Raw genomic sequence first — 19202 nt, forward strand, 5'->3', positions numbered from 1 at the left:
AGGTAAATACTAGTCCACTAGATATGGAGCAATATATCCAAGCTATTTCATCTTCAATCAACAACAAAGCTCTTAAGACGGTAAATCTGTGCTGTCTTTTTCATTTGTTTAGTTAAATAATACGACGTAGGCCTATTTTGTCGAGATGTAGTATTTTTATTGTGTGTCATTTATTTATTATAATTGCTATATAATGTATATGCATGCATAGCTTTTGTGATGCTTTGGCAATAAAAAATTACATTAATAAAAAAAAGCTATCCTTACATTTATTAACATAAAAACACCCCTTTAAAGAAGTGTTTATTATTTTGACAATTTGCAAAACAAATGTTTGTGTGTGTCTGTATGTGTGTGTCATTAGCACAATATACAAAATAAGTTTTTAAATATTTAAATCGATATATTTAACACCCACACAGAGATAGAGAGAGTTATCATAAAATTGTATTGGAAAGGACTTATAAATATAATAAATAACTCAACATATCGAGATATATATATATATAAAATGTTGGATAGATAGATAGATAGATAGATAGATAGATAGATAGATAGATAGATAGATAGATAGATAGATAGAATTAAAAAAAAAACTAGTATAGAGGACAAAGGAAAGTGTTTGGATGTGTTGTGTGGCAGCTGATCTGGATAAACCTTTATGTCCTGTTATACTTTTGCTGCAGGTTGTTTTGCATGCAGGTTTATTCATCTTCAGTGTCAGTGGCGTTTCCAGCAGATGTGGCATGAGCCTCACATTTTAACAAGAGAAAATAAAGAAAGAGAGAGATGATCTTAGCAGATACATCACCGACAAACAAACATATCTGCCTGGGGACTTTTCCATCCCCAATGACCAATGTGTTACCGAGTGACACACTGGAGGCAGACGTGAGGGAAGATCTCAAGTTCTCAAAGCCAGTGACATAAAAATTACATTTTCATTAATAGGAGTTTGATTTAGGTTATGTTATAGTTAATTTTAAATAAATAAATATTTTCTTTAACCTTAAAATGTGTGCAATACTATATATTTTTTATATAAATACAAAATATATTTAAAAAGATACTCCTCAATTAAGTAATTTTTGAATATCAAAAACTGTTCTTGTTTAGTTTGCCATTTTTATATATAATAAAATGGAGTATGTTTTAATACCCCTGCTTTACATATCTGGGTCAACCATTTTGTTATTTTGCATGTTGTGTTTGTCTTTAAATACACAGACAGTGTTTACTGTCATGGTCATATTTATATTTAGTAATAAAGAGAAGAAAAGCTCTTTATTAAAGCTCTCATTTAGCAGATGCCTTTTATTAATAAGGACATATTTACAGTGATTATCCCCTTGGAGCAACCTGGTTACATGTACAAACAAAATTAGTTTTCCGCTATCAGGATAACAACTTCTGTTGTTTTTAGATTAGTATTAGATAGTAGTTCTACCCTAATTAAATGCACCTCCAGCTAATCATTCAATCAGGCTTACTTGAAAACTATATGGTATGTGTGTTGGAACTAAACTCTGCAGGGCCACCAGGAACTGAGTTTGACACCCCTGCTATTTATTCTACTCACTACAGAAGCACTCTTACACACCCTGCAGCCCACAGATGCTTGGCGTTTACTCTTTTAGAACCTCCAAGGCAAAGTCTTGGCTAATACATTTTCTGATTTGAAAGTTGGGCAGTTATTTCTGAATTAGTCTTTTCCTTCTCAATCTAATGCCAGCTGTTTGCATGATTATAAACCTATCAAAACAAGTTGGCTTAATGCAGTCATGCTCAACCTTTTTGACTCCAAGGCTCCCCCTTCTGTCAAAGACAATGTTTAAATAGATATTTATTATATTAAAATAGACACTTCTGGAGTAATGACAAAGTTACTTGTTTTCAAACTTTACTTACTGAAACTAGGAATGGTATTATGTTAAATTTGTGAGAAAAAAAATTGTTGATATATATTTATATATATAACCCACTAAAAATTTTTTATTTCATTTTACAATTTGTCAATTTATAATATAACAAAAAAATCTATTATAAATAAATTAATTCCTAATACTTTTCCAGGACTATAAATCACACTAATAAAATGATAAGGGTTGCCAAAGACCATAAGAACCATGATTCATGAAAATGTCAGTAAAGAAAAAAAAAACAAAAAAGAATTGTTCAAAGTTATATATATTACTATTAGCGTAATTTAATTCAAAAATAATATTTTCTACTTCAGAATTTCACATTTCTGTAGTTTTGCTGCATTTCAGCTGACTGAAGTAGTACACTGGTTCATCTAATGCATCTATTTCCTTTGATGAATTCCACTGGTTCCCAGTTTATCTTTGCAGGGACAGACATATTTTATACTACTTTTACACTGTACTAAATGCTACAAAACAGACACTGCAGCAGGAGGATTTGGAGTTTGTTTTATTGTTCTAGTCAACATCAGAGTTGCATCTAGGACATGGAAAAATAACTATCTGTAGGTCTCGCACACAAACCACACTACAGTACTCCAGTCCTTCATGAGCTCTGTCACAGAGAGGCTCTTCTGCCATGACCATTCACCATAAGATTACAGTGTGCAAAAGGGATTATGAAGAAATCATGGGAAATCTTGTCCACAAGAAGATGAAGAGACAAGGGACAAAACAAAAAAACAGACTGCAGGGCAAAGTTCATGTTCTCACCTTGTATTTTAAAATAGCAATCCTCCCAAATAGGCTGCAAACAGAAAATGAGTCAATTCAAAACTACACGATTCTTCACAGGAAAGTTGCGTTGTTTCTCCTCTAAAATTCTTGCAAGACTTCAGCAGAGATTCCCTATGTTCCCGAAATGCTTCCAGTTATGACACATTAAACATGAAGAATTTAACAGTGGAAAGATGTTCTTTAAAAAAAGGGGGGGGAAAACTAATCAAATGTTTACAAGTCAAAGAAATCAAAACAGTCTTTTTTGCCGTGCCGATAATTTCCATGCACTTTACATGAAGTTTAGTGACAGGACAGAAAAGCGCTTTATTGTACAGCAGTGCAACTCAAGAGTTTCTAAGGAGCAGCGACGGTATTGCACCCACGCAAGAGGCTGCAGTACAGGCTACAGACAAAGAACGAGTTTGCTTTATTTCCACCATATCTTAGAGAGATGCAGCAGAGAACATGGCCAGGCCGACTAGCTGCCTTACAGTATCGCACGCAAACATTCATACACATGTGCAATCATATGTGAGTGCACACCTGGACACAAGGGTCTGGCCACAGTACAAAAGCGAACACCACTTGCTACATTAGATTAGAAACCAAAGCGAGTGCACTTCCTCACTCTCACAAACAGTCGCTTCAGATGGACAGATATTATAGAAGGTACAAAAAATCCTCTTAAAAAAAAACACACAAAAAAACACAAAAGACAGTAAATAATACATACACACACACAAGCACGCTATTATGCTGCAGTTTGTTCCTGGGCTCCGTTTTCATCTATTTCAACTGCACTTCCATTCTCTTTCTTTTCCTGCTCCTTTCCTTGATCTGACTCTTTCTGGAAAATAAAACACACACACAAAAGAAAAAACAACAACATTAGATAGAAGACAACAGCTGTCTGGTGGGTAAATCTTTTGTGCAGTGACTAAGAGCTAGTAACTGTAGACACTTACATTGGCATCTCTCTCAGCGAACTTCTGGAACATGTTGGCATAGAGGCGTTTGTCCTTCTCATGTTGCTCTTTGATATGTTTCTGGCAGAGCACAATCTGGCTCTTTGCGGCCTTATTGGCTGGATACAACTGAATGACCCGCTGGAAGTCTGCTCTCGCTCGGTCAAACTCCTTCATGACAATCAGTGCCTCTCCTCGCCTAAACAAAGCCTTCTCGTTATTTGCATCCAGCTCCAGTGCCTTTACACAAAATACAGAACGCAAGAAGAGATCAGGAGAAATGAGAACAGTTTGGCCTCTTTTTAATATTCAAGAGTTAATATCAATAAAGAGAGACTCTGTCCAGTGCTTTTTTCTTTTGCTATTAAACTTGCTAATGGTGATGAAAAAAAAACATGAAAGGTAAAAAAAAAAAAAAAAAAAAAAAAGTCAACTGAGATAGTATATTCAACAATAAATAAGTACTAAAATAAAAAAAGCTTTTTAACCATTTTAAATAAAGACATTACAAATCAAGAGTTATTTATTAACATGTTTAATAAACTTAATGTTTTAACCTTTGCAGCCATTAAATATGACTGTGCAAGCATGACCATGAGCAAGCATCAACAAGGTTGTTCATTTTCTACCTTGTCACAGTTCTCGAGGGCAGGATTTGGTTCCTGCAGCTTTAGGTAGCACATAGCTAGGTTGAGATGAGCAGCCAATCGCAGAGCTTTGGCTTTCTCTTCCTCGTCCGGCTGCATACTAGATTCGTGCTCCAACCAGGACACAATGCGTTTGTATTGCATGACTGCCTGCTTGTATTTCCCCTCCTGTGCACAGAAAACACACTCCAATTCTTAAGTGTACTATTAGATTAAAATGAGATGTTGTGGATGAATAACATGTCAGTGTGTATGACATTTCTGCTACCTTAAAATACTGAGTTCCCTTTTCTTTGACGATGGCACTCTGTTCTAGTTTCTCAATCGTGTTCATCTCCCAGGATTCTTTTGCCTGTATGAGAGAACACAACATATTAAGCTCATATCCATTCATGACATTGACTGTGTACAGACATTACTGCTAAGCTGATCACTTACAGACTGTAATTAATCTTAAAGCATGATAAAAAATAAAATAAATAAATAGCGATTTCCTGATTTCCTGAGTGAATTCTGCTGGTTATTTCGGAGCACACACTGACCTTCTCAAATGCTTTCAATTTGATTTTGTACTGCAGTGTAGCATTAGGTGGGATGTTGAATTTGTTGCTGCCAGCTGTTCCAAAGCCATACCTAAGATAGATGCACACGCATAAATAAACTAAGCATGGACCTCAACAGACACTGCTTGGAGTTGTAAGAAATGTGTGTTTACTTTGGTTTGATGGTGAAGAGCGCCTCTTCTCCCTGTTCCATAGCCTGCAGGGCTCTCTCCACACCTGGAGGCAGACCCAAACTCTCTCCATCTCCCACCTCAAACTTCAGCTCACGCTCGTCGAAAACACGTTCCTCGTGACAGCCCTCCAACCACACTAACCCAAAGAGATAGAAAGATTAACTACTGCAAATACTGCACTAACACAGAATGAATAAAGGAATAGTTCACTGGAGAAAGCTATTTTCGGGTCAACTGTTTCTTTAAATTAGTTTCGCTTCATTCTTCGGTTTACATTTGCTGTGTTCATTTAGTGAATTGCTCTCCATTTATTGAATGTTGGAGAAATAAGAGCAGTGTTTACCTTCCACAGATGCACCCTCATTAGGCTTTGTGTAACCCTCTCCCTTAGTGATGATCCTGCGAATAATCCCACCATCTTCTTCACCTGTGATGTCCTCCCCGTTAAACTCAAACAACTCCACCTGCCAGACAAACAAATAGACACGTCAATAAATACACAAACTCCTTACAATTTTTTTATTGATACAATTCAATATTCTGAATATCCTGTTCACATGCATCTGGACCTCACCTGGAACACAAGAGTAGCGTTGGGTGGGATTTTGGGTGGGCTGCCAGCGGCTCCATAGGCATACTCAGGTTTGCAAATCAGTTGGCAGATCTCGCCAATCTTCATCGTGGCCACACCGATGTCCCATGCTTTGATCACCTGACCTGTGAGACAGAGCAAACAATGGTTTAAAATGGTTGACTTGCATGCCAGACAATGTCTTAACTCTTCTGTAATTTCTAACTACATCGGTCCATAATCCCTGATGTTCCCACACTGCATATGGTTAAGTTCAAGATGGTTTAAAGTTGGCATGTATGAATGCATGTTGTGAACAATCAATTCATGGGTGTTTAATTTTTTTTAACCTTATAATTTTTAATCAATATTTTGATGTTTCAGTGAAACAACTGTCCTTCCATACAATCAACTGCAAGCTTGTGTTCAGATCTGCCTCCATCTGATCAACAACCGATGCACAGAACCAAATCCTCATCAAATCCATTGAATGTAAAACACAATAGGCATTACATATTTCTGAATGCAAAAACCCGTAAACAAGTTAGCATTTTTGCACATCTGGTTTCCATCATCCCCAAGTCAATGTTTTTTTTCTGCTGACTATATTTAGGGTTCAACATTTTTAAGTTCACAGTGCTTATTTGCTGCAATAATCCAAAAGCCAATGTCAAAATCCTACTGGGTTCTCATCGAGGGGAATAAAAGGGTGATAACTTCCAGGTTGGCATACAAAAATACGTTATCACGGACGTAAGAAATTATATGTCACTACTTACATCAAATCACTACTTTTACCAATCGCAACAGGTGTTATTTCCATATAAAACTACAGCACCAACACCCTGTTTAAATGTCAGAGAGGGTAGACAAACATTCAACCCACTCTCACAACACCCACCTTTGCCCAGCTCAAAGGAGAACTTCTCTCCTCGATCACGACTGGAGTCAAACTGCGTGCCATCAAGCAGCGTCCCAACATAGTGTACAAATACTTTATCACCAGTCATAGGCAACTCAGTGCCTGTGCCCTCCTTCTTGACCATCTGTAGAAGAGAGAACAAGATTAATCATCGATCTGTTGGTCACACTGCATTACACCTGTGATCTGTCAATCTTCGTTCAAAGACTGCAAACAGAAAAAAGTTTGCGCTTACATTCATGATACTTTACCCAAAAACAACAAATTAATTAATCTACATTTGCATATAATAAATTACTTTTAAATCGCATAGGTGTCGTATTGCGAATTATAATTACGGCTCATTCAGATAAATGTTTTAAATGCATTACACTGAAAGTGTTCAATTATCCCAAACAAGTAATTCCTGTTTGTATCAGTGTTCACTGAGAAGTTTCCAGAAATTACATGCTGATCTGCATGTGCATATAGACTGCCACTCATTTCATTACATTACATAAACGTGTCACTTGCATAGAAATGCAACATAGACGACATTTGAATGTTTGCTTGACACTACACATTGTTAATCTGTACAAATAAAACAACAACAACGAAACACACCTGAAGAAAAAGTAAAGTTAATCTAAAAATAAGATTTCTATCATCGTTTATTCGCACTCATGTTGTTCCAAACCTGAATGACTGTATTTGTTTTTGTCTGTGGAACACAAAATTACAATTTAGAGCTTATGAAAATAACAGTCACCATTCGCTTTCGTTGTGTTAGACAAGACTGCAATGAAAGTGAATAGTGACCGGAGTTGCCAACCGCTAAATATCTAATTTTGTGTTCCACATAATTTTTATTTAAAAAAAAAACAAAGTCATGTAAGTTTGGTTAGACATTCAGATAGTATATTACGATAAAGCTGTCATTTTGTTGGGTGAACGGTCCCTTTAAACAGAACAAGCTATCTTAAAAGGTCCAGCAATCCTGCAAAATTAGCAACAGGCGGCGTTTGAAACCAATCAGCAATGTATGAAACCCATTTATTCACATTTGAGTGCATACAACAGCTAGAGCTGCAGTAAAGTGAGCCAACACTGAGAAATATTGGCTCTAACATGCATTCAGTCAGTCACACCTCCTTCATGGAGTCAATGCTGCTAATGACACTGCAGTATTTACCTTTAAAACACCTCCATCTTTCTTCGGGGTGATGTCTTCACCCTCGATGGAGATGCTACAGCCTTCATTCACCACCTCTTCTGCAGTCATCTTTGATTTAAAATGAAATTTTCCTCGAAACAGCACCAAGAATAACTTCTTACAGACCGTCTAGTATGTTTCCTTCACAGAAATCACTGGAGACTCGACGTCCGCAGGGCTAAATGGAATTAATATCGCTATTAGGAATGGATTTGGTGATCCACGGTTAATATTTGGCCGTTCGGGCTTTGTAAATGTATTTTTTGAGTCCGGGGACGAGCTGTGAGAGGCGTTTATATAACAATCGCCCCGCCGCTGGAAACTGAAGCGACTCTTCACTCTACGAACTTTCCAGAGCTACAGAGGACTGAGATGGTAGCGTCTAGAACTAGGGTTGCCAAGTTTTTACAACAAAACTCGCCCAGTTTCTACTCAAATTGAGCCCACTTGCGTTTCAGTGGGGAGGTCCTGCAGTAAAAATCGCAGTCCGCTGGGTAAACTACACGTTTTTCGGCGTTGTTCCCTTGGTAAAATTCGCGTTCTACATATTACGTTATTTGGATCGCTTAACGTAGCCAATTTACGCGGGAAAAACGCGGACTTGGCAACACTGTCTAGAACTGACTGCAACCATAGGCACCGTCGCTAAACTGTTAACCACATCCAATAACTAAAAAATGGTTACATGCGTTTCTATGGTAAAAATTTGAATATAATTATTAGTAGTAGTATTAATAGTATTATTATTAGTCTTTATTCATGCAACTGAAACATATAAAACAGTAAATGTATATTAAAAAATTATAAAATAAAAACCAAAAGCCAGATAAATATTTTTTTTTGTCTAGCAAAAACAAAGCATAGCAATTATAGTCATGACATTAATGGATTCTAACCTAAAAAAAATGCATTTATAAATGAAGTTACCCAGAATACTAAATATTAAATTAACAATGTACTGTACACACCTTTTATATATCTTTTAACAATGTTTAAGGACAGTATGTATATGTAGCCTGCTTTACTATGATAATGACAATGTTTATTTCCCCCACTGTATAATGTTTTAAGTTTTGTTAATGGTGTATATTATAATAAAAAGAATAATACAATTTTGTTTTATGATACATATTAGTATTTATACTGCACACTTAAAAAAAAAATGTTAAATGTATGTAAACTATTATATTAAACTATGTACATGTATTTATATTGACCAAATTATTTAAAGGAGATAGATAGATAGATATATAGATATATAGATAGATAGATAGATAGATAGATAGATAGATTGATTGATGATAGTGAAAATCAACAGATAACATTCATAAAAGTAGTGCTGTAAAAGCACATAAAATTACTATTACTCAAACAAAAAGTATAAAAATAAAAACAAATTCAAATATGAATAAATACTATAATAGTAGATAAATAATACTTGTTAATAATTAACAATAAGATAGAAATCATAAAATACAGTAAAACAGAATAAGTACAATAGAAATATTAAATATAAAAAAGATTTTTCAATAAAAGAACGATAGTTCTTAAAAATCAACAGAAGATTCTAGAAAGGGTGAAAAATCTGGAGTTTCTTATTTCGGTTTTCATGAAAGAGTGACATTTGATCCGGGTCCCTGTCCTCCGTAAAGTTTTCCCTCGCTTTCATTGGCTGAAGCAGAAGACTGGCGCGAGGCGCGTTCGTTCGAGGAAGTTTACGCTGTCAGAACGAGTTTTTCTTTGTTGTTAAATTACATGTGATATTTCTTTACAGTCATCTGTGATGTCAATATAATTGCACGGGAATAGCAATAGATTTATATATGGACTTAAAAGTCATGTTCCGTTAACACTGTGAGGAGTTTTTTTTGTTTGTGTGGTGTATGCAGCAGTCTGGCCTGATCATGGAGAGCAAGAGCAGTCGGTTTCCTTTCCCTTTCCAGCCCTATCCCATCCAGGAGAGCTTCATGGAGGCCCTTTACACTGCTCTGGATCAGGGTAAAATCGGTATATTCGAGAGTCCCACTGGCACGGTCAGTCTGCGCTCGAGATCCGTTCATCTCGCTTTCTCAGGTGGATGGTTGAGCTTTCATGTGTTTGATCCTGCAGGGAAAATCTCTGAGTCTTATCTGTGGTGCACTGACATGGCTGAGAGACTATGAGGAGCAGAAGAAACTGGAGGCTGCTAGACTTCTGGATGGACCGGAGAAGAAGTGTGATCCTGTGAAGGAGAACAGCACCAGCCAAACATCAGAGCCAGACTGGGTGTCTGAGTTTGTGCAGAAGAAAGCAGAGAGAGACATAGTGAACAAGTTAAAGGTATGAAAATTATGTGCCTTTTACAGGTCATCAGATCAGGTTATGTGCTTCTAAGCAGGATTTTAAATCTAGGTCCTATCTAGTGTAAGAAAAGTGATGAAAGTGAAAATGTTCAGTGTAAAAATTACAAATAAATTAGAATAAACAAAAATGTAAATAAACTAATAAATAATACATTTAACAGTAGTGAGCAGAAATTTTTAATAATTAAAAAAAACAATATTTTATAATTTTTTTTTAAATATAGTTTTTACATAGACAAAAATACCAAATAAATGAAAAATAAACACATCATTTGTTTAAAAATGTTTTAACACACACACAAAAAAATAATATAAATAAATATTACATCTAACTGTATAGTACTATAGAAAGTAGATAAATGTAAAAATGCTAAGTAAAAAAACAAGTAAATATTTTACAATTACTATTTAATTTAATTATTTATAAATTGTGTCTTTATATATATTAAAATATCAAGCTGCTTTTTAAATTTTAGGATGGTGGTCCTTTGCACTAGGATTATCATATATTTATAATATTTATAAAAATTGGAAACCTCTTGTCTTAAGTGGTTTAAAAAATATCATGCTTTTTCTCAATTTCATTCAGGATGAAGAGCTGAAACGGAAGAAGCGAGAGGAAAGATTGGAGATGATCCGTCACAATGCCCAGCTCAGATATGCCATGAAGAGAAAAGTGAGTGCATGAACAGTATTATTGATACCTGGAAATAAACAAGGTTTTATGATTTAGAAATATAAAATAAAATTAAAAATAAAATAGAATATTGTTAGTATGGATCTGCTATTCCAGGTACTCAGACAGACATTACATTTAACCAGTAAATTATCAAGTTGCTTATTTTACCTTTAACAGGCCAACGGAGATGATGAGGCTGTAAAATTACTGCAGCTCAGCAGAGAGGGGGCGGAGTCAGAGACATTCAATCCGGAGGAGGAGGGGCTTATTGTAGCAGAATATGAGAGTGATGATGAAGCCACGCCCAAGAGCAGGTATTGATTGTGCATGAGTTTGTGTGTCTTTTCCAGCCTTGATTTCTCACAGGGTTTCCTCCACAGGGTGTGTGATGAGGACGATGATGAAGATCTAGAGGAGGATCATGTCACTAAGGTGCATGTTTAAACTTCCCACCCTGCATTAGTGAACAAGGTGTTTGTGCATGTTTAACAATTATTATTTTTTTTACATCTTTAGATTTATTACTGTAGCCGAACTCACTCTCAGCTGGCTCAGTTTGTCCACGAGGTGCAAAAGAGTCCATACGGGGCCGCTGTTCGCTTGGTTAACCTGGGCTCCAGACAGGTAAAGATGCCCACAGAGTTGTTATTGGGATTCTTTTATCCCTATTAACACTTTAACAATTATTATACATGTACCACCGTTTAGATTGTGGTCTTTTAATGTTTCTGAAATAAGACTCTTAGGCTCAACAAGACTGCACTTGTTTAATCAAAAATACAGTAAAAACAGTAATACTGCTTAATATTATTACAATACAAAAAACTGTTTCCTATTGTAATATATTTTAAAATGTTATTTATTCCTGTGATGCAAAGCTGTATTTTCAGCATCATTATTCCAGTCTTCAGTGTCACATGATCCTTCAGAAATCATGCTGATTTGCTGCTTAAGAAACATGTATTGTTATTATGAATGTAGAAAAAAGTTGAGCTGCTTAATAGTTTTATGGAAGCTTTTTTTTTTTTAGGATTTTTTGTTAAATAGAAAGTTTAAAAGAACAGCATTTTCTTGAAAATCAATTTAATGCATCCTTGCTGAATACAAGTATATATCTTACTGAGCCCAAACATTTGAACAGTATTATATAATGATATAATATTTTATATGATATAAAACAATTTTATAATGAGTGTCTATAACAAGAATTATGCTTTTACGTGTTTTTACATTTTAGATTTGGACTTTTTTTGTTTTGTAGCAAATGAGTGCTGCCACAATGCTAGGGCAAATTTAAACAACAAATTCTTATGCATCCATAAAAGAGCCAATCAGATGATGTGTCATGTTGTCATTTATAGAACCTGTGCATTAATCCAGAGGTCGTCCGGCTTGGAAACGTCCAAATGATGAACGACCGCTGTTTAGAAATGCAGAAAAACAAACACGGTCAGAAACCTCAACACAATCTCTGCCAATTCTTAAAATGACCCAGTGATAACATAATGACATGAGCTCAATGATGAAGTTTTGACCTCCATCTGCAGAGAAACAAGAAAAGGCGTCAGACTCTGAGACCAAACGTCGGCGCGGCGCTGCCAAGGCAACTTGCCCCTTCTCAGGTTTTGAAAATTTGATGGCGATGAGGGACGAGGTGCTGGTGAAGGTGCGAGATGTGGAGCAGCTCCTGCAGCACGGCCGGGAGACACACACGTGTCCTTACTACAGCACACGAATGGCCATACCTGCAGCACAGGTACACACACACCTGATGCAACACACTCTCGCTCATATACACCCTGTGCATTCAGTCTTTCTCTCTCTTTCTCAGGTGGTGGTGTTGCCTTATCAGTCGCTGCTCCATGCTTCCACCCGTAAAGCATCTGGGATCAAACTAAAGGATCAGATTGTGATTATAGATGAGGCTCATAATCTAACTGACACCATCTCAGCCATACACAGTGCAGAAATCAGTGGAGCACAGGTGCACGGACACACATACTCACTGATCAGATCTAGTGTAGTCTGATCAGACTAGTTAACTGATGTGTGTTGGTTATGTTTCAGTTCTGCAGGGCTCATTCACAGCTCTCTCAGTACTGTGAGCGCTACAGGTAAAAACACACGTCAAACAATCTGTACATCTAATTTAGGGTAAAACTGATTATTTACTCACCCTCAAGTTGTTCCAAATTCTTATGACTTTCTTATTCTGTGGAACACAAAGGAGAACTTGCGCTACCAAAGCTTGTTTTAAAAATGCATTCAAAACAGTAATATTGTGAAATATTATTACAATTTAAAGTAACTATTTTCTGTTGTAATATATTTTTAAATGTCATTTATTCCTGTGACGTAAAGCTGTATTTCCAGCATCATTACTCCTGTCTTCAGAGTCACATGATCATTCAGAAATCATTCTAATATGCTGATTTGCTGCTCAAGAAACATTTCTTATTTTTATTCTGTCAAGCTTAAAAAGAGGAAAAAAAATTTAAGTCTGTTATCAACTTAAAGTAATGTTTTTAGACATTAGGTCATATTATCATTGGGATTTAATGTAAAGATCATTGTTTTTCTGGTTGCAGAAGTCGATTGAAGGCCAAAAATCTGATGTACATTAAACAGATCCTCTTTGTGCTGGAGGGCCTTGTGCGCACACTTGGAGGTCAGCTGTGTGACATATTGTTCCATCTTGTTCCATCTCATTTTATCTAGCTGATTTATTGCTGTGGTTTCCTGTTAACAGGTAAAGTGGGTCAGAATCCAAACACTCAGTCCTGCCAACCAGGTAAACAAACACAACCCACACGCAAAGTCTAGTGTGTTTTTTTTCATGAAGTTTTTTTTTTTTTATGTTATTTTGATTTGTAATTTTTTTACAACAGGAAGTGAGCTGCTGACTATCAATGACTTCCTATTTAAGGCTCAAGTTGATAACATAAACCTTTTTAAGGTACCTCACGATTTCATATTATTTATATATTATTACATTTATTCATATTTAATTTGCTTATATTTTTATTTAATATTTCAGTTGAATTCATTTTGTATTTTTTATTTAATATTTCTATTAGCTTTATAACTGTCACTCACATTTTTGAACATAGACTTTATAGTGCACGATCCAAACTTACATTTTTATAATTCATGAGTGAAAACATTTTGTAACATGATATTGATGTACCATTTACATGGTAATGCAATGTCTGATTTTAAAATGGGTTTTAAAGGATGAATTTTTAGATTTTAAGTTTTCAGTAGATACAGGTATATAATTTCTGGTGATTTCTAAAATGTGATAGAGAAAAAGGCAATGAAGAAGTATTTTTTTTTTCAGAACTCCTGTTATAATGTAGATTTTTGAGGGTGCACTCTTGTCATTATTAAATTGTCAAATTAATCTATTACTTTTCCTACATAATTTTTTACAAAAAACATTGGTAAAATATATATTTGGGAGCCTTAGACCTTTCAAACGAGTTTGTCAAGATTAGATTAGATTTAATTGTAATATAGTGAAGTAATTGTAGGCGTCCCGTATACGGGACGGGGTGACAGTTAAAGGGTTAATATATTTTTATTTCAGTTTTAGCAATTTTAGTAATTCAACTTAAACATTTCATTTCAGATAGCTGCCAGTTCAACATTTCTCATTCTCATTTGGGTTTTTGTTTTCATCTAATATTTGTATTAAATTTTATTTCAGCTTTTTTCAATTAACAAAAAATATTTTTAAATAGTTTATTTTTGTTGACAATAGCAAACACTGCACCAAATTCATTGACTGTTATTATTAATTATTATTAAAAAATTATATTAATTTATTTAAAATACTACACAGTCAGTGTTAGTATTTTTTTTTTTCATTTTTCAGTTAAATTATTTTAAATTCATTTTTAGTTTTTTAAATTTCCAGTTAGCTTTAATCACTTTTTTATTTTATTTTTTCATTACTTTTTTATTTCATTTTTAGCAATTTTAGTACCGTAATTAAACTAAAACTTAATTTATTTCAGACAGCTGCCAATGCAACATTCTCATTTGGGTTTTATATATACAGTTAGTATATATGTAAAAACATTTATTAGTATTAATTTTTATTAAAGTGTATTGTTATTATGTTTTTTTTTTTTTTTTGTAGAATTTGACATTGGTAGAGTTATTAATATGGATGAATCTTTTTTTTGTAGGTTCAGAAATATTTTGAGAAGAGCATGATCAGCCATAAGGTGAGTACGAGAACACATTTATGACTCCATTTTTAAAAACTCCCACAAACACACACTGATGATCCGTGTCATGTGTGTAGCTGTGTGGGTTTGTGGAGAAATACGAAGGCAGTGGTGTAATCACACACTCGGGATCTAAGAACAAAGAGAACCGTCGCACAGAAGGACTCGGACGCTTCCTGCAGACGCTTCAGAACAAACCTACAGGTACAGTCCAGTCTCAGTCAACATCTTCTTCCTGGTTTTAGACAGAGCAGCAGTCAGTGTGGATTTGATGTTCTAGATGTCTCAGAGCAGCAGATGGCAGTAGAAGACAAACCAATCATGGCTTCTCCAATGATGCTGGTTGAAAGTTTCCTGTTTGCCCTCACTAACGCCAACAAAGACGGACGAGTAATGATTCAAAAGCAGGGTTAGTGAGTATTCGAGCGCATGCACAGAGATGAACATATGAAACTGTCCTCTCACACATCATTCTCCTTTCTTCCTCCAGAATGTCTTTCGCAGAGCAGTCTGAAGTTTCTCTTGCTGAATGCTGCAGTTCACTTCGCACAGATCGTCCAGGAGTGCAGGGCCGTGATCATCGCTGGGGGAACCATGAAGCCCGTCAGCTCACACACACACACACACACACACACAGCTGTCTCAGTTACATAACCTTAAACGGACATATAAAAGACTTTCAGAGTTTAGAAGACTGATTTTGTGTTAATGCTTTGCAGGTTGCTGATTTTAAAGAGCAGCTTCTATTTTCCGCCGGGGTCACAGAAGACCGTATTTTAGAGTTCTCATGTGGTGAGTTTACATTATTGTGCACATTTCTTCTTGCAGTTCATCTTTTGCAGTGTTGCTGATTATGTGTGTAACTCTTTCATAATGGCTTCAGGTCATGTCATACCCCCTGAGAACATCCTACCCATAGTCCTTTGCGCCGGCCCCTCAGGACAACAGTTGGAGTTCACTTTTAAAACTAGAGACACACCACAGATGGTAAAAATACCACAGATGGTGGCATGCAAACACAACATTATGGCCACAAAGTATCATCAGTAAAAAGTCTTAATTTTTCATTAAAAGGCCTTAAAAGTTCTTAAATAGGAGCAGAACGTCTTAAATTCATAGTCATGGCATTAAATGTTGCATGCTCTGCAGAAATGAATATCTTTATCAATATTTTTGTCCTGTTTTCCAGTAGAAATATCTAAACATCTTTAAATCAAGATACAAAATGCAAAATGAAGATATAAAGTCAAGCTGAAATTGAAAAAAGTGATTCTAAGTTCTAAGTTGGTTTTTACGGTATTTTTGATCAAATAAATGCAGTCTTGGTGAGCACAAGAGACTTCTTTCAAAAAAAATATAGAGTAGAATGGGAAACAAATGTAAATAACCCCAAAATATGTTCTGCCTGATCTTCGTACCCGTTTTCTATATCAGATGGAGGAGACGGGTCGTGTTCTCTCAAACCTTTGCAACATAGTGCCGGGGGGCGTGGTCTGTTTCTTCCCCTCCTACGAATATGAGAAGAGGATTCTGGGACACTGGGAGAGTACTGGCATCCTTCAGCGGCTCCAGTCTAAGAAGAAGGTACACAAACGCTGCTACTGTCATGCCAAGCCAGTTTATGTTCGAATTAGGATGCTCTTTGTGTGTTTCAGATTTTCCAGGAGCCGAAAAAAGCCAGTCAGGTTGAGCAAGTGCTCAGTGACTATTCCAAGTGTATACAGGTGTGTTCGTGTGTGAATAATACTCTACTTAAAAGTGAATTAGCACAGGTCAGGCTGTTTAAAGCTACAGTTAATGACGTGTTATGGTTTGTTACGTCAATGCAGCGCTGCAGTAATGCCGGAAGTGGCCAGACAGGGGCGCTGCTATTCTCTGTAGTGGGAGGGAAAATGAGTGAAGGAATCAACTTCTCTGATGACCTGGGCAGGTAAAAGAATAGCATGCCAAACTATTTTTGCAGTATGCATAAATACCCAAAAATGTGCCATATACAATGAAGCACAATACGACATGACAACAATATAGGATTTTTCATTGCATATACAATATAGCATCCATTACTATTATGTCCATTAATTGAAACGAACACTATTTAAAAATATAAACTGATACTCATTTCAATTAGTTATTTAAAAATTATCTTGAGTGGTTGGAACATTAGCTTTTTTCTAAGTTTACTTTTACTAAAATTATTAAAACTAAAAAAAAAAAAAAAAAAAAATTACTGAACTAAAACTAAAATAAAAAATAAATCTCCAAAAAAAAACAACTTTTTTTTAAAAAAAAAGTTTTAAGTACTTTAATGAAAATAAACTAGAACTGAAAAAAAATTTTAAACTGAAAAAAAAAAACATGAAAAACAACTAAAACTTAAATAAATGGAAAATATAAAACTACTACTTATATAACTAAATACTTTATTATACTAAAATAATGCTTAATGAATACTGCTTCACTTTCTGTTATTTAAATCTTTTGTGTATTCTGCACAGCATGTAAAAGGGTGTTATTATGCATATGTGTTTTTGTTTAGATGTATCGTTATGGTTGGAATGCCGTATCCCAACATAAAGTCTCCAGAGCTGCAGGAGAAGATGTCTTACCTGGACAAGCAGATGGTGAGACTAACTACAGGATGGTGCATATGGGAACTTACGGGACAAATCTGCCGTTTCTAACTCTCTCCCTTCTGTTTCAGCCACACACTGGTGGTAAAAGTCCTGGGAAGGCACTGATTGAGAATCTGTGCATGAAAGCTGTCAATCAATCTATTGGTAGGTGGGGCCTGTACTCCTGTAATTCAGTGCTGTGTTTAACAAATGCAGATTGTTTGATTTTAGAATAGCATACTAGCATAATTCATTTATTCTATGTAAGACTAGTATGCAGTCAGCTTTCTAACAGTCTTTGAGATGTGTAATAGTGGAGTAAATCTCAGTTTCTCACTTTGTTTTGGTCTGTTCACCTCACACAGGTCGTGCGATCCGTCATCGTAGCGATTATGCATGTATTGTGCTGTGTGACCACCGGTACGCCCGATCAGGCACGCTGCAGAAACTTCCAGAATGGATTCGAACAAGCACGCACACGCACACAACATTTGGTCCTGCCTTCGCCAGCATCAGGAGGGTAAGCGTATTTAAAGCGTATTTTATAGTAAAACCTATTTTGTTTTTTTTATTGCACATGAAACAACATGCAACACTTTCAAACGACTGGTCAAATAATTTTTTTTTATTGCATGTTTATACAGCAAGTGTCCCGTTATTATCTCAGAAATGAATATTTAGCATTTTTTAAATCCAGTTTTTGTTCAAATGTCTTAATATTTGAAAAAAGTAAATAAGATTTAAAATTGCAGTTGATATCACTTACAGCTCATTCAATGGAAATGAAAGGTCAAGTCAAGCACATTGCATTGTGGGAAACCAGTGCTCTGTAGTTAATCCAGGAATTCTATGCATACTATGTACATTATCTATCAAGGATGGAATTTTTCCATATTTAAATGGATTAGATTAAAAAAAAAATTTTTTTATATGGATTTTTGTATTTTGTAAATGGTTTTCCTTGAAAATAAACAACATTTGAAATCAAAGAGATAAAGATGGACATACATTTTTGTCTTGTACAATTAATTTAATAAATTATGATCATAATTTTATAATAAAATAAAGTATTATTATTGTGGAGTTTACATTGAATATGGGGTGGTTTTTTTTCTATCTTCAGCTGATCACTTGCCTGATGCATTCAGTTTCATTTCTAACATAATAGACAGAATGTCATTGTGATAGACAGGAGCATGTGAAGTGTGAATGAGAGCTCGTGTGCATGTCTTTTAATGAGACAGACGTTCTCCAGCTGTGCTCTCTGTAAGCAGGTCTGTTCTAATGACAGGAAGTGAAGGATGACAGGATGAGGATGATTTATTAGCCATATGCTCCCGGTCTGATCCTGTATTTGATTCCACAGTTCTTCCTGGAGAAGCGACAGAGACCGCCGCTCTGAGGCCATCGACTCGTCAGGGCTGTGTGTCCTGCATTATGGATGTTTGTCTGACTACTATGGCCTTGTGAATTATTGAAGAGGAGTTCTGCTGCCTCTGTCCTCGGGTTCTGTGTTTCAGCATGTGTTTTTGGTTCAGTTGTTGACTTATTAAATTAAAGCTGATTGTTTACAAGATGATTGGTTTCTGTGTGTTTAAT

At 35.5% G+C, this 19202-nt stretch overlaps 2 protein-coding genes across 3 annotated transcripts; one reads left to right on the plus strand and one right to left on the minus strand.

Annotated features, from left to right (window-relative positions):
* Positions 1-2766: 2766 nt before the first annotated feature.
* LOC132156346 (peptidyl-prolyl cis-trans isomerase FKBP4-like) lies at positions 2767-8105 on the minus strand. Its single transcript, XM_059565316.1, has 10 exons — positions 7715-8105; positions 6523-6667; positions 5625-5767; positions 5394-5514; positions 5030-5186; positions 4857-4947; positions 4583-4666; positions 4297-4482; positions 3668-3907; positions 2767-3549 (listed from the first exon to the last, which is right to left on the minus strand). The coding sequence occupies exons 1-10, from the start codon at positions 7802-7804 to the stop codon at positions 3454-3456; spliced, it is 1353 nt and encodes a 450-aa protein (XP_059421299.1). The 5' UTR covers positions 7805-8105; the 3' UTR covers positions 2767-3453.
* Positions 8106-9611: 1506 nt separating this feature from the next.
* On the plus strand, positions 9612-19177 carry ddx11 (DEAD/H (Asp-Glu-Ala-Asp/His) box helicase 11). Of its 2 annotated transcripts, none has more exons than XM_059565319.1 (26): positions 9612-9768; positions 9845-10054; positions 10667-10753; positions 10934-11070; positions 11137-11188; positions 11273-11380; positions 12118-12205; positions 12304-12512; positions 12588-12740; positions 12824-12870; positions 13345-13424; positions 13506-13547; positions 13645-13712; positions 14950-14988; positions 15069-15195; positions 15272-15400; positions 15482-15594; positions 15711-15783; positions 15875-15978; positions 16426-16575; positions 16647-16715; positions 16821-16921; positions 17528-17612; positions 17693-17768; positions 17969-18123; positions 18970-19177. In XM_059565319.1, exons 1-26 carry the CDS (start codon positions 9619-9621, stop codon positions 19003-19005), a joined length of 2688 nt encoding a protein of 895 aa, XP_059421302.1. In that variant the 5' UTR covers positions 9612-9618; the 3' UTR covers positions 19006-19177. The 2 variants fall into 2 exon arrangements, with proteins under 2 accessions (XP_059421302.1, XP_059421303.1); XM_059565320.1 differs by lacking the exon at positions 18970-19177 and adding an exon at positions 18372-18507.
* The last annotated feature ends 25 nt before the right edge of the window (positions 19178-19202 follow it).

This window comes from Carassius carassius, chromosome 13 (assembly GCF_963082965.1).
Source record: "Carassius carassius chromosome 13, fCarCar2.1, whole genome shotgun sequence".
NCBI classification, from domain to species: domain Eukaryota; kingdom Metazoa; phylum Chordata; class Actinopteri; order Cypriniformes; family Cyprinidae; genus Carassius; species Carassius carassius.

Coding starts and splice junctions, on each gene's coding strand:
- LOC132156346 (XM_059565316.1), bottom strand. CDS start 7,804: ATGACTGCAGAAGAGGTGGTGAATGAAGGCTGTAGCATCTCCATCGAG. Junction 5,768..6,522: donor CTCCTTTGAGCTGGGCAAAG/GTGGGTGTTGTG, acceptor TCTGTCTCACAG/GTCAGGTGATCAAAGCATGG. Junction 3,908..4,296: donor CCCTCGAGAACTGTGACAAG/GTAGAAAATGAA, acceptor TTTTGTGTAAAG/GCACTGGAGCTGGATGCAAA.
- ddx11 (XM_059565319.1), top strand. CDS start 9,619: ATGCAGCAGTCTGGCCTGATCATGGAGAGCAAGAGCAGTCGGTTTCCT. Junction 15,784..15,874: donor TATTTTAGAGTTCTCATGTG/GTGAGTTTACAT, acceptor TAATGGCTTCAG/GTCATGTCATACCCCCTGAG. Junction 18,124..18,969: donor CCTTCGCCAGCATCAGGAGG/GTAAGCGTATTT, acceptor TTGATTCCACAG/TTCTTCCTGGAGAAGCGACA.